At 37.9% G+C, this 16,212-nt stretch overlaps 1 protein-coding gene across 13 annotated transcripts in view; it reads right to left on the reverse strand.

Moving 5' to 3' along the window:
• The window catches only part of ZRANB3 (zinc finger RANBP2-type containing 3), a 301,572-nt gene that overhangs the window by 183,010 nt on the left and 102,350 nt on the right, over positions 1 to 16,212 (reverse strand). For 10 of the 13 annotated variants that reach the window (XR_015145498.1, XM_086350737.1, XM_086350767.1 and 7 more), the window contains one exon: positions 2,005 to 2,023. The exons of 1 other annotated variant lie outside the window; for it this stretch is intronic. Coding sequence is in view for 9 of the 12 variants with exons in the window: in XM_086350737.1 (XP_086206863.1) it covers positions 2,005 to 2,023 (19 nt within the window). In the remaining 3 variants the exon portion in view is untranslated. Of the gene's footprint in view, positions 1 to 2,004; positions 2,024 to 9,426; positions 9,681 to 16,212 lie in introns of those variants that run through there. 2 more of the 13 variants (XM_086350703.1, XM_086350726.1) reach the window with 2 other exon arrangements.

Consider the following 16,212-nt stretch of genomic DNA (forward strand, 5'->3'; position numbering starts at 1 on the left):
TAATTTACATATATACAAGTTCTTTCTATTTCAAGACTTTTAATTTACTCACTTTCATCCATATTAGCTCAATAAGACTCCACAGAAATGGCATTTCAATTCAATCAAAACACAGAGGATGTTATTATATTTTGAGCTGTGATCTTAGAATTTAATTTACAACACTATGCTATTTCTGTGACTACTTTTTGTACTTATATGTTAAACTGAGGATTTTTCCTTAATTAACCTTATTGATAGGGGATTCAACATAATGAACTTTGGAAAGTCAAATAAGTGTAAAAACTAAGAGTCTTTAAAATGCTGGTGAAAAGGGAGGAGATATGAGGGACACAAAAGGGGAATCTTCTTTTAAGTACTGAAATATTAAATGGTTCTTTTAAATTTATTAAATTAAAAAATAATAGTTTCAAAAGATTACCACAAATCCTTCAACATGTGACAAGTGTAACTGTAAATAATAGGTGATGAAAAGTGAAGAGTATAATGAAAAACTCTTGTTGGCTAAAGCATTCATCGTGAACTCATCGTGCACCATCCTTAGTCTAATGTTAACTGAGAAAACAGGGAAATATAAATGCTAAGCAGAGTTCAGGTGCTAATCAAATGTTTATTTCAATCCATGAATGATTCTGCACATTTAAGGCATATTCAAACCACTATAACACCAAATTGAGGAACAAGGTAGCAATGTCATAGCCAGTAAAATGTTCCCCATGAATCACTTGAGGAGATTACCAAATAATACTGCATGTTATATTGACTGTGAACATAAAACTGGTCTGTTTAAAAAATAATTTATACATACATCAATACATGCAGCACCGATTTATACGTTATATAAAATGGTTATACCTAGTTTTGAGGTTTTGAAGTATGAATTTATACTATTTGGTGAAAACATATTCAGGGACTAAAAACCTAAGCCTCTTTTAGTAATTTTGGACTCTCAAATCTATAAATTTATGTAGATTCTTTCGGAATTCATCTTGTTCCAAAATAGACATTTCTACTTTTTTTCCAAATGTCCATGTCCTGTCTCTTTAATTACACCATTGAACTTTTTCACAGGCAATGACTATGTTTCTAACTGTAACATTTAGTCTAAACAAATGTCTATAAAGAGTTCAAACTAAAAACTTCAGTAATTATAAGTCAGCATGAACCAAGAAGCCGTATATCAACCTTCTGCTTGGCATTCATTTGCATGTTATACTCTTATTTACTTTTTTCCTAGAGATACACCATTGGTGAGTCTACATGTAAATTAAATTAAAAAATAGCTAATTGGGAGAATTTTTTATGGTCTCACATATCTTTTTAAAAAATTCAGTATCCATTTTCTTCATCTCTGACATATTTTTAAATGTATATGTTTTGCTATTATCATTAAAGATATCATGAAAACATGTTTCAAAATGATATAAAAAATCAGAACTTTATTGACTTAAATTTACTTAGAATGCATGCAGAGTACTGCAGCTTATTTAGCAAGAGCTTCCCTTTCAGTGGAAAAATCTGAATATGAGTATATACAAGTACATGCCACTCAAAGGTATCAAATTGATTAGTGACAATAAAACACCATTTGAATAGTACATTTCACACTTATACAAAACAATTAAAAATAATCTTTAGAGCAAAATCTTAAAAGTCCAGGTTCTAAGAAAGCAGCATTTTGACAAGTAAAGAAGAGTTCAGCTTTGTTTGGGGTTGCATTCATTCTTCTGAGGCCACAAATACAGAATTTTTGGATCACTAATGTTAATACTAACATGTTCCAAATGCATGCCCTGCATGCATGCACACACAAACACACACGCACATTCTCTTTCCCATTCTTATTCTCTCTGCTGCTGCCCTGCCACCCTCCTCCAAGCCCTCCCCTTCTCCTCTCCATATGCAGATGCACAGTCACATGAGAGAGAGTACAGGGTAAATAGCAGACAATAAAAACTGGCTGGGGAACTTTATAAACCACATAAAAATCATGGAAACACTTACTTCATCAGCCACCATACACCTGGAAAAAAATAAAAATAAAACCAAATTAATGTCTTAATTACCAAAGTCAACCATTTAAAAAGTTTTGATTAAGCGTTGTTAAGTAGCTTGCCACAAAACAGTTTACACATTATAGCACTAAGCCAGAGAGAGGTGTTTATAAGTGTGCATAAGAATAAGGGCCTTTCCTGACTTACAAGACTCTCCAGCTGCCAACGGCATATGGTTATGTGGGACTGTTAGTTTCAGATACGCTGTTTCCCAATGCCCACCCATGACGATAGCTACAATGACCCTTCGAAAACGTGAGCAAAACAGCAAGTGATTGTACCAATGACTTCCCTCCTTACCAGTAAGTAAGGTTTACTGGTCTCCCCTAGAGATTAGACAGATGCTGTATTAAAGTGCATTAACATGTTTTACAAAAAATTATATTAATATATGCTATATTATACATGCTAGGCCACTTTCAAGCTGAATTTTGTATTCTACTATTATTTCACTAAATTTTCTCCTCCCTATTCTTTCTTATTAACCTACAGAAGTAAATTCTATCCACTGGAAATTGAGGAGAGGGGCATAAACTAAGGTCATAATTAGAAGAAAAAAGCAAAGAACAAAACAAAGGCTAGCAGATACGGTCCAGATCACGAGGGGTCCTTTAGAGACAGTGAGTACATCATAAGGGGAAAAACCAATCTCTTAACCAAGGTGATATCCAGGAAATTTGGAAAAAAAGAAAAACTGGAATATTATAAAAATCAGAAAGGAAAAAGTCCCTATTTGCATTTTTCTCATTCCTTTAATCCCAACGGCCTTGACATTATACTATATTACATGCTTTCTTTTAACATAAAACACAAATTAAGAATTTGGTAATAAATACATTATTAAGAAATAACCTACAGGTAAAATGGAATTTTGTTCTTAAAATGAAAAAAAGATGGTAGGTTATATATTAAGTTTTTATGGGAAAATAAAATATAAATAGTCTAACTGAAATTTAAAACATATGCAAGAGTAACAAGTTTATTACATTTTTTCCAAACAGGCTGGAAAAGTAGAAAACTAAAAAGCAATACTTTGAAAAATATGACTTATTTCCAGGAAGATTTACATGTATACCTACTTTTTCATTTTAACATCCAATTCAAATTTGATAAAGATGTCATTTGAAGTATATATTATTTATTGAGTGCCTGTTAAGTAACTCAATAGGGAAGAGAAGGGAGTAACAGAGGATGAGATGGTTGGATGGTATCACCGACTCAATGGACATGAGTTTGAACAAACTCTGGGACATAGGGGAGGACAGGGAAGCCTGGCTGCTGCAGTTCATGGGGTTGCAGAGTCATACCCAACTTAGTGACCGAACAACATTATGTGACTAGCACTACCATAAGTTTGTGTGCTCAATCGTGTTAGACTCTTTGCGACCCCATGGACTGTAGCCCGCCGGCCTCCTCTTCCATGGGATTTCCCTAGCAGCAATACTGGAGTCGGTTGCTATTTTCTCCTCCAAAGGATCTTCAAGACCCAGATCAAACCTGCGGCTCTTGCATTGGCAGGCAGATTCTTTACCACTGAGCCACCTGGGAAGCCCAAGTCCTAGGGATAGAGCATTTAAAGGTTTTTCCTCATACAGGGTGACTGGAAGAACTTCTGACAATGAACAAATAAATGGTCTTAGTGGTGATACGTGCCATTAAAAAAACTGAAACAAGGTAAGTGGAATAGGGAAGTAAGGGAGTTTCTACTTTATATAGTGGTCAGGAATAATCTTTACGATAAAGCAATTCAAACAGATCTGAATAAGTTGTCATAAATTTAATGCGGAAGGGAATCATGAGAAAATCTGGAGGAGGAGAACTCTAAACAAAGCAATGAGCAAATGCAAGAGCTCTGAGATAAGATGGTTATGATGTAGTTAAGCAAACGGAGGGAGTCTAATGTGATTAAAATGCACTGAGTCATGGCAAATGGTAGAAAATAAGGTTGGAAGCACCTTAGGTCCTGACCATGGACAGCCATAAGCAATGGCATGAAGTCTAGATTTCCTTAGAATCCTTTGGAAGTAAGCAACATTTAACTTTTTAAAAACATTACTCTGGCTTCTAGAGAATAAACTATAGAGGACAAGAGCAGAAACAGAGAGAGCAGATAGGAGGCACCTGAAGTAGAACAAGAGAGGAACTACAATATATGGATGCATGATAGAGACAGAGTTGGTGAAAAGTGGTCAGTTTAGACACATTTTGAAAGCACAGTCAATAGGATATGCTGAACAATTGGGATAGAGATATCATGGATATGAAACAGGGGAAAGAAGTCAAAAATGAATCTTAAGATACTGGCTTAAGCAATTAACTGTGAAAAAATGGTGGTAATGCATTCACTGAGAAGGGAAGGGTGGGGAGAACAGCAGGTTTGGAGGTCACAATCAAAAGTTCTGTTTGGGGGACTTCCCTGGTGGTCCAGTGGTTAGGACTCCATGCTTCCACTTCAGGGGGCAGAGTTCAATCCCTGGTTGGGGAGCTAAGATCCTGCAAGTTGCAGCAAGATTAAAAAAAAAAGGTTTGGATCTATAGCCTTTCTGGTATCCATTAGATACCCCAGTTGTACTGTTGGGTGGGGCACGGGATATGTGAGTCAGGGGAATAACAGGGACTGATATAATAAATCTGAGAGTCATTAGAATGTAAAGGCATTGGAATGAGAAAGGATCAAGGATAGTCTGTAATATAACACCTTGACTGTGGCTTATTTTCTATGCCCAACTCCAAGTTTCTTAACTTTCTAAAGTTAAGCAGCTACTGTGACCTGCAGGCTGCTAGATGAGGTTTATGACTCTAGTGAAGTAACATCAGAGCAAACTGTTAGGCAGCTAAATCACCCCATGGGTGGTTAACCGACTGAAAAATAGCATCAGAGCCCTGGGCAACAATTGACACGACTGATGGCTGCGGATCACTGCCTTGGCTTGGCTTTTAAGTATCTGAAGACCTCAGTTGTAAGATTGTCTTCCAGCCCTCTGGTTATGCTGGATTCTCCTAACATGAGACAGGTGGGTCTTCCAAACTTTGGAAACCAGGACAGTTCAAGTCCATCAAAGAGCACTGAGCTTCCTTCAGGTACTTCTAGTGGGGCTGACTGTCCTTCAAATTTAGGCACTATATCTGTCCCAACCTCTGGCAGTCCTGCTATTTACAATAGTTCAGCAACCAGACTTGATTTCCAATGAGCTGTCATAGAAACAGTCATCATTGAAGCTGAAGCTCCAAAACTTTGGCCACCTGATGTGGACAGCTGACTCATTGGGAAAGACCCTGGTGAAGACTGAAGACAGAAGGAGAAGAGCATGACAGAGGATGAGAGACAGTTGGATGGCATCACCGATTCAATGGACATGAACTTGGGCAAACTCCGGGAGATGATGAGGGACAGGGAAGCCTGGTGGGCTTCCATGGGGTCTCAAAGAGTCAGACACAACTTGGCGACTAAACAACAACAATAACAATCATAGAAAAATAACTGATCATGTGAGAGGCCCCATCATCTGAAAGAACAGAATACAAGTAAATAATCAGAATATATATCTAGTGAAATAGCAGTGCTAGAAAGACTAAACACCTGCACAAAAATTGTTATAGCACCTAAATAAATTCTAATGCAACAAACACACACACTCCCTTGCATGATTTCCAAACTAAATTGAATATATAAATTTTTAAAAAAGATGATTATTACTGACAGCTAAATCAGTAGACTATGAGATGAAGTGCAAAGAAAAAACACTTGAAGAACAGAACCTGAAAACTAATGTGAAAAATTGTTCAAAAGGAGAAAGGACACAATATACAAAGGAGAAGCAAAAATTAAAGAAATTTCTTTGGGCTAAAAAAAACACTTCTGATGGATAACTGAAATGGAGAACCTCATTTCAGGGTGAGCTGAAAAGAAAAGACAAATATCTACTCACATCCTCATAAAATTCATTAATCTTATGAATAAAAAGAAAACCTTGTAAGTATTTAGACTGAAAGAAAAATTATCAATAAAGGGAAAAAAAACAACTGCATTGCACTTTTATCATCAACATCAGAAAACTAAAAAACAACAGAAACTAATCTAGACTACTTGAAAGGAAAGCAGAACTCATGAATCTTATATCCAGTTGCTAAGTCACTTCAGTCGTGTCCGACTCTGTGCGACCCCAGAGACAGCAGCCTACCAGGCTCCTCTGTCCCTGGGATTCTCCAGGCAAGAACACTGGAGTGGGTGGGATGGCAAAGAGACATGCAGCTAATCAAGATCACCAAGATTATATCACTTAGGCAAACCATTTGAAGAAAAATATTTGAGAAAAATAATCAAACAACTGGGTTCCAAAATCACTGCAGGTGGTGACTGCAGCCATGAAATTAAAAGATGCTTACTCCTTGGAAGGAAAGTTATGACCAACCTAGATAGCATATTGAAAAGCAGAGACATTACTTTGCCAACAAAGGTTCGTCTAGGCAAGGCTGTGGTTTTTCCTGTGGTCATGTATGGATGTGAGAGTTGGACTGTGAAGAAGGCTGAGCACCGAAGAATTGATGCTTTTGAACTGTGGTGTTGGAGAAGACTCTTGAGAGTCCCTTGGACTGCAAGGAGATCCAACCTGTCCATTCTGAAGATCAGCCCTGGGATTTCTTTGGAAGGAATGATGCTAAAGCTGAAACTCCAGTACTTTGGCCACCTTATGCAAAGAGTTGACTCATTGGAAAAGACTCTGTTGCTGGGAGGGATAGGGGGCAGGAGGAGAAGGGGATGACAGAGGATGAGATGGCTGGATGGCATCACTGACTCGATGGACGTGAGTCTGAGTGAACTCTGGGAGTAGGTGATGGACAGGGAGGCCTGGCGTGCTGAGATTCATGGGGTCGCCAAGAGTCGGACACGACTGAGGGACTGAACTGAACTAACTGAATACAGATTCAAGATAGAAGACGAAAAGGAAATGTGATTGGCAATGAAACTATATATACATGAATTGAGTGGATGATGTATATTCTAAATGAAGACTCTGCAAGTGGAAGGACCTCATTCTGCAATCTGAAAGTGCAAAACTGAAGGGTGGTAACAACGGAGAGAGGCAGTACTAAAATTATTCTAAAGCAGAATACTAAATTTGTTCTTGTTGTTTAGTCACTAAGTTGTCTACAACTCTTCTGCAATCCCACGGACTAAGTAGCCCACCAGGCTCCTCTGTCTATGGGATTTTCCAGGCAAGAATACTGAAGTAAATTGCCATTTCCTTCTTCAGTGGATCTTCCTAATCCAGGGATCAAATCCACATCTCCTGTACTGGTAGGCAGATTCTTTACCACTGAGCCACCAGGGAAGCTCCAGAAAACCAAACTGGTGATATTTAAAGTCAGGAGACTAAATGGGATCACCTAGGAAGAAGAGAGCTACTTACAGAAAGCCCTGGAGCACTCCAACAATAAGAGGTCACAAAAGGGAGAAAGATCCAGCAAAGGAAACTGAGAAGGATCCAGTAATATAAAAAGATACAAGAAGAATGTAGTGACCTTGAGGCCAAGTTAAGAAACTGTTTTGGGACGGCGCTAATGAACAACTATGACAAATGCTGCTGACAAGTCTAGTGAAATTCGGTCTAAGAATTGATCATTTGATTTGGGAAGAGATCATTCACAGCCCTGACAAGAGCAACTTTGATAGAACAGTAGGGAACAAAAGCCTCACCTGAAAGGGTTCAGGAGACAATGGAAAGAGAAGAAGGGCAGAGACTGAGTAGAGATTACTGTCTAAAGGAATTATTCTGTACGGGGAACACATAAATATGGTAGTACTACTGCTCAAAAGAAAAGTAGGGAATAGAGAAGATATTTTAAAAAGACAAAATACTATACATAACCCAATCACTGACTCTATGAGCGTAACATCTGTGGATCAGACACTTGGCAATCAAGTTAAGACAACAAATAAAAATGGTCAAGTAGCTATGCATGAAGATGGTAACAGAAGAAGTAGAAGATGGTAACAGAAGAAGTAGAAAAGAATGGGGTTCTCCTGCAAAAACTGTAAAAAAAAAAAAAAAAAAAAGGAAGGAATTTTTTTCATGCCTACAACCTTGGGAACCACTCTTATTCTGAAAGCAAAGGGAAGGAACTAAAAATATTTATGGAGGTAGAGAACAAGGTTCAGGGACTAAGAAGTCCAGGGGATACACATTTCAAAACAGGGTAAATGGGTTAACAGTGTCAAATGCTGCAAAGGATGACTAAAAGGACACCATACTAAGCTCATATGTAAGCTCACTTGCAGTTCTCATTTGTTGAGAGGACTGTGGATAGTTTAAAAAAAAAAAAGGGAGGCAACAGATACAGAGTAATCAGAAAGGAATTTTGGTAGCAAAAAACAAGAGAAAAACTAAAAATAGGGAAGTAGCCATATAACATGTTGAAAACCTGAACAATGGGCACAGAGTCAACATTGAGAAGGAAAACAATAAAAATGACTGATGGAGACCATAATATAAAAAGTGAAAATACAGCTAATCCAATTTCTCACTTCATAGAAATTTTATATCATGTCTGAATGAAACTAAAGCCTAAACTTCATTTGTAAATGAAGGACTGCCCATTATCACATTATTACACAGAATTACATTATATCTATGGAAATATAAACAGTTTTTTTCTCCCACTGGGAAATAGCAAATACAATCCATATTATAGGGACTTTAACCTACAGCTAGAATGAAAACCTTCATTAAAGAATATGCATTTTATTTGTCAAACCTGGTTTGGTATGCCAGTAGCTATACAATTTTATCTGAATTTAACAAGCAGTTCAGTTTTCCGTTTTCATAAAAAAAAATAACATTTCTTTGTTCCAAATTCATTGTTAATTGCTTGAATCATAGCTTATCCAGCATGGCTGCAGACATCAAAAAAGCAACTTTCCATTTCACTGAGTTGTTTCCAAAACCTTGAGGCTCCTTACATTAATCACCACTTACAGTATCAAGACATATATATTCTGGTATTTGCAGCAGCCATATCTATGGATGTACATGTTCAGTGTTAGCTATTTTAAACCCCAATTCAAATACAGGTAGAAAAGAGAAAACTGAACAGCATTATACTTTCCTAACAATCACTCTACATACCAGCTAAATTTCTCTTCTAAGACTCATAGAACAAAATAATGTGTGTTTAACTGGAAGCTTTTCTCCAATTTCCTTATATTAAAAAAAAACAAAATACCTTTTCAATAATTAACACCCATATCTCTTTTGAATAAATCATGTCAAAAAGAAAATAGAAAAACTCTCCAAGAGAATATTTTGATGACATTCAGAACTTAATGCTCTAATTCTGTATGAAAAACCTAGTTGAAAAGCAGAGACATTACCTTGCTGACAAAGGTCCATTGAGTCAAAGCTACAGTTTTTCCAGTAGTCATGGATGGATATGAGTTCAACCATAAAGAAGGCTGAGCACCGAAGAACTGAGGCTTTAGAACTGTAGTGCTAGAGAAGACTCTTGAGAGTCACTTGGACAGCAAGGAGATCAAACCAGGCAATCCTGAGGGAAATCAATCCTGAATATTCCTTGGAAGGACTGATGCTGAAGCTGAAGTTCCAATACTTGGCCACCCGACTGATGCTGGGAAAAATTGAAGGCAGGAGGAGAATGGGACGACAGAGGATGATATGGTTGGATGGTATCACTGACTCAATGGACATGAGTTTAAGCCAACTCAAGGAGACATAGAAGGACAGGGAAGCCTGGTGAGCTGCAGTTCATAGGGCTGCAAAGAGTCAGACACAACTCAGTGACCGAACAACAAATTCTGTTTTGAATCAGAAGTACAGAATTCAGGACTCAGTACATGAAAACAGAATCTGCTTAATCAATTACCATGCATGCTGTGACCTCAGATGTGGGCTATTATCCCAGGAAGAATACTGACTTTTTGGATATTCATATGAAACCGTCCATAACAATTTAATATGGTTAATATACTACCATATCACCCTTTAGTATGGTATATTTGACCAATGCTAACTTAATGTTAGTCAACAAAGGTCTGTACAGTCAAAGCTATGGTTTTTCCAGTAGTCATGTACAGATGTGAGAGTTGTACCATAAAGATGGCTGAGACCAAAGAATTGATGCTTTCGAATTGTGGTGCTGGAGAAGACTCTTGAGAGTCCCTTGGATAGCAAGGAGTTCAAACCAGTCAATCCTAAAACCAGGTTAATCCTAACCCTGAATATTCATTGGAAGGACTGATGCTCAAGCTCCAGTACTCTGGTCACCTGACGGAAGAGCCAATTCATTAGAAAAGACTCTGATGTTGGGAAAGATTGAAGGCAGGAGAAGAAGGGGCAACAGAGGATGAGATGGCTGGATGATATCACTGACTCAATGGACATGAGTTTGAGCAAACTCTGGGAGATAGTGAAAGACAGGGAAACCTGGTGCACTACAGTCCATGGGGTGGCAAAGAGTTGGACATGACTTAGCAACGGAACAACAACTTAATGTTACTTTAATAAACCCACCCACTATTCCCTATAGACTAAGCCACAGGGCCAGGAGTTCAGAGAAGCAAGTCACAACAATTTTTCTAGCTAGAGCCGTATCTTAAAATCCCTTTCCCCATAACTATCAAAGTTCAACATGATAAAATGGCCTGTGTTTTATTTGTTTACTTTTAATATTATTTACTTGGGGATACATTATATCCACATGCTTTAAGAGGTACAAAAATAGAAAACCTTCCTCCAATCGCTATTCCTCAAGGGTGTTCCAGACATTGGCTGTAACCAATTTCTTGTGTAGTTTTCTGGAAACAGGCTCTGTGAATACAAGTTAATATACGTGTGTGCACGTGAATACAGTATGTACGTATGTGTGTGTGTGTGTGTATAGATATGTATGTGTGTCACAACTAATAACTTAAGATTTACACCTTTCCTAATCTTATGTAAAATCCCTAAAGTCCACAATATAATACTGTAACATGATATTAACATGCAACATAAAAGAGAAAGGCGGGGGGGGGGGGCGGAAATTGAGATTGAAAATTAGAAAAAAAAAATTTCTTGCTTTGACAAATGGTAAATATATGTGGTCAGGAAACCCTCTGCTTCAGCTCTCAACTAGCTTGATTTTTCATACTGTCTGCGGTAGAACAACATTTTCTGGAAAAGATCTCCTGGGCCTCCCAGCCACTCCTGATTCTCCTACTAGCTTTCATCTCTGCCCCATTTCCTGGTGCCTCCTCTGCTACTCCACTTCTTCTGTGTTCAATCTTCAGTCACATTCTCCTTGTGCTCCTCTTAAATTCCTAAAGCTGTCATTCATCCTCATAGTTTTAAGTACCACACATACACAAGTCCTAAATCTGCACCTAAGGCTTTTACAATATACTCCAGATAGATGCATATTTAAAACCGCTTTTTGGAACTTTTCCCTGAATATCCTGAAGTTATTATGGCATAGGATACATGTTTATATTTGAAACTGAAGCTAATTAAGCACTTGATTAAAACAAAAACAATCAAACCTCTAGAGGGATTATTTAAACAATGGATTTGAGTCTGTGACTCTTACCCTTGGGTTAGAAATTTCTGTTAAAAACAAAAGCTACAAAACAGAAGCATTTATTTTGTTTGTGAATCAAATTGGTCTGCCTCATATCTGTAAAAGCTTAAAGCAATGCTCTTATTTGCAAGCATATAGTTAAACATATCTTAGACCTCTATCGCCAGTTTCTTAAGTCTCATCTGTTTTATGAAATGACTAAGCCAAGTTTGATATCAAACCAGTTAATCCTAAAGGAAATCAACTCTGAAAATTCACTGGAAGGACTGATTCTGAAGTTGAAGCTCTAATACTTTGGCCACCTGATGTGAAGAGCTGACTCACTGGAAAAGACCCTGCAGCAGGTGAGAGAGGATGAGATGATTGGATGGCATCACAGACCCAATGGACATGAGTTTGAGAAAACTCTGGGAGATAGTGACAGACAGGGAAGTCATGAGTGCTGCAGTCCATGGGGTTGCAAAGAGTCCAACATGACTTAATGACTGAACAACAAGTCAAGTAAGCTATGCTGGGATAAAATGAGATAATACATTGTAAATAAAAAGATACCATAAAAACTTTAGTGCTGTTATGATGGTGATAATAAGTTCTGTTCAATAAACTCCAAATAACTATGTTCACTGTCAAAAAGTAAGTACTGGCAGTGAACAAAGGGAAGATACAAAGGACAATGGGCTTCCCTGGTGGCTCAGTGGCAAAAAATAAGCCTGCCAATACAGGAGACGTGGGTCCCATTCCTGGGTCAGGAAGATCCCCTGGAGAAGGAAGTGGCAAACCACACTAGTATTGTTGCCTTGAAAATTCCACAGACAGTGGAACCTGGTGGGCTAAGTCTGCTGCTGCTGCTAAGTCACTTCAGTTGTGTCTGACTCTGTGCGACCCCATAGACGGCAGCCCACCAGGCTCCGCTGTCCCTGGGTTGCTAAGTCTATGGGGTCTCAAAAGTGTAGGACATAACTTAGTGACTAGACAACAGAGGACAGTGGCTTCCAATTTAGCCGTTAAAAATGGAAGGAAATGTGACGACTTTAAAAACTGGTTTTATAAACACTGTTTTCATGAGGATGCAAGGAAAGAAACAACTCAAAATGGCTTAACCACTAAAGAGAATTAATATATCACATAATATATAATGAGAAATCCAGGGTGGGATGATTTCCAGGTGTAGTCTACTCATGTCATCGTTCTGCTGGTTCATCCTAAGTAGCTCCAGAGAACATAGCCTTACCCACCATGTTCAGAGACACATGGAAGGTACATCCAAAGAATTCTAGGCTCTGTTGACAGGGAAGGAGAGAAGAAAGATTTTACATGAAGCAACCCATATCTGCTGTACATGTTATGACTTTGAAAAACAGACTAAGATAACATTTAGTGATTTCTTTTGTGTCAGTTCTTTTTACCCATTATGAAACACCAATCACACACAGGAAGGACATAAAAGTCTGGTAATAATTTCAAGGTACATAAGAGATGTGGGGGAGTATAAACAAATCTGTGTGTATACCAACAACCCAATGAAGTTTCAAAAAGAATTGCTCTTCCTGTTCATGAGTTTTTTAAAAATTAAACTAACCCCTAATGCGTGATAATATCTTGAAAATATTATGCTTCATTAGTCTGACTTCATTAGCACAAAATTACCCTGTAACTTTCAAGAATAAAGAGCAAAACAGGAAATAGTGTCTGCATCCTCCTAGGGTTTAAAAAAATGGTGTATCTAAGCTATTTTGAGAGAATTATTATTGTTTTCAGGGTGTATAATAATTTCCCCTGGGCCATTATATCACATGTTAGTTTTCACACAATTATTTGTAACTATTTATACAACTGCAGGTCAAAAAAAGTTGAATATTCCTGCAATAATTAGTGGGAGAATTTTAAGGGATTAGACAATAACATTCATTAGAATATTTTGGAGTTAAAAACAAAAATATAGTTCATATAAAAAGCAAATAAGAAGTAATTCAGGTCTGCCTGATCTAGTCTAAAGTGACTTTGTGTGCTTAGTCACTCAGCTGTATCCAACTGTTTGTGACTCCATGGACTGTAGCCCGTCAGGCTCCTCTGTCCATGAGATTCTCCAGGCAAGGATACTTAACTGGAGTAGGTGGCCATTCCCTTACCAGGGATCTTCCCAACCCAGGTCTCCCTCATTGCAGGCAGATTCTTTACCAGCTGAGCCACCAGAGAAGCCCCATTTATAAGTAGTAAAAATTATTTACAGTAATAAAATTACTTAATAAAGACATGTACACCATTGATGGGGAAGCCCCCTTGTGGCTCAGACAGTAAAGATGCTTAAATATCGCTAGGTAGATGGAGAAATAAGTTAAATAGTTTTATTACAAACAGAATTCTCTCAAAACATGGAAATAAAATAATCTTTTGCTTACAAATTCCTTTTAGCCTATATTTTAGATTTATTGAATTATATATTAATAAAGCCTGAGCACTTTTATTACTGTCTCAAGCTTGTGGAGCTGTGAGGCTGAATTAGTGGAGTGAGTGAGTGAGTGAGTGAAGTTGCTCAGTCATGTCCGACTCTTTGTGACCCCATGGACTGTAACCCACCAGGCTCCTCCATCCATGGGATTCTCCAGGCAGAATACTGGAATGGATTGCCATTTCCTTCTCCATGGGATCTTCCCAACCCAGGGATCAAACCCAGGTCTCCCACATTACAGGCAGATGCTTTAACTTCTGAGCCACCAGGGAAGCACATATTAAATTAGTGGAAGGACATATTAAAAATTATTTTAAATTTCAATAACCACCAAGCACATGATATTCATTAATATTGATTTGGTCATTCACCAGATATACCTTTGAGCACCAGGCATAGTGCTAGGCCTTTTATCTGAGCAAGATGCAAATATATTAGCAATAAGTGTACCTGAAGTCCTTTCAAGGTCAAGACTAAGGCCAAAGACAGGAGTAGTCACTTCTATGTAAGTGTGCAATGAAAGTTACATTCAAAAGCATATGACGAAGCATTAAAATATTGACTGGGTTCAGAATGAATGCCTCAAGCAGGGCTTCATATTTGAGTAATCATCAAACTTATTTCAAAGGAAAATATTCTCCCAAAACCTTATTATTAATTAAAAAATTTATGTCAAATAAGTACAAACCCAAAACTAGGAACAAACTCCTTATACTTACAGACTTTAGAAAATATTTTAAAAATGAGAACACATTTACGAAATGAGGAATAAACCACAAAATAAAAACAATTCAATTTAACAATATTAATTTGATAGATGGTATCATTTTGCAGAAATAAAATTGATGCCTTGGGATTTTATGGTAAAAAAAAATAGACTTCCGTCTACTTAATATTTAAGCTGTATCATATCCTGTATTTACTTCTGTAATGAGAGGGAATTGACAACAGCCACACAAATAAAATGCCACAAAGTAATGACCAAAATAGATAGGACTATTTTCCCCATTACTTTGCCTCTCCTGCTACTTATCAGGAAGCTTGGAGTTAGTAGCACCTGCTAGAGCAGCAGCCAAGATGTCAAAGCCACACCTCTACAATCTTCTCATTCTTTCTTCCTAGTAGGCCATAAGGTAGCTGCTACAGTTCCAAGTTTGGCATCCTTGTTTGATGCAGGAAGAAAAGAAAAGGACAAAAGGGTACATCCCAACTGAGTTGACCCTATTTTAACAAGTTTTCCCAGAATCACTATCCAGAAACTTCTACTAATGTTTCATTGGCCACATTGTGTCACAGAACCACTCCTAGTTGAAATGGAGCTTAGAAAAGAGGAGTTTTGGCTGGGCATTTAGATTCCACCCCCCAGGGTTGAGTCAGTGAGGGTATAGGGAAGAGGGATTTGGGGAAAGTAACATCATTGTTGTTGTTGTTCAGTCACTCAGTCATGTCCCACTCTTTTTGACCCCAAAGACTGCAACACACCAGGCTTCCCTGTTCTTCACTATTTCTCAGAGTTCGCAAAAACTCATGTCCATTGAATTGGTGATGCCATCCAACAGGCTCCTCCATCCCTTTCTCCTGCCCTCAATCTTTCCCAGCATCAGGGTCTTTTCTAATGAGTTGGCTCTCTGCATCATGTGGCCAAAGAATTGGAGCTTCCTCTTCAGAATCAATGCTTCCAAAGAATAGTCAAAATTGATTTCATTTAGGATTGACTATTTTGATCACCTTGCAGTCCAAGGGACTCTCCAACACCACAGTTCAAAAACATCAGGTCTTTGGCATTCAGCCTTCTTTATGGTCCAACTCTCATATCCATACATGGCTACTAGAAAAACCATAGCTTTGATTAGATGGACCTTTGTCGGCAAAAGGATGTCTCTATTTTTTAATCTGCTATTTAGGTTTGTCATGGTATTTCTTTCAAGGAGCAAGCATCTTTTAATTTCATGGTGGTAGTCACCATCTGCAGTGATTTTGGAGATTAAGAAAATGAAGTCTGTCACTGTTTCCATTGTTTCCCCATCTATTTGCCATGAAGTGATGGGACTGGATACCATGATCTTTGTTTTTTGAATGTTGAGTGTTAAGCCAACATTTGCACTCTCCTCTTTCACTTTCATCAAGAGGCTCTTC

This window comes from Bos grunniens, chromosome 2, assembly GCF_055505025.1.
Source record: "Bos grunniens cultivar Pamir isolate PY7600 chromosome 2, Bosgru_T2T1.0, whole genome shotgun sequence".
Taxonomy (NCBI): Eukaryota; Metazoa; Chordata; class Mammalia; order Artiodactyla; family Bovidae; genus Bos; species Bos grunniens.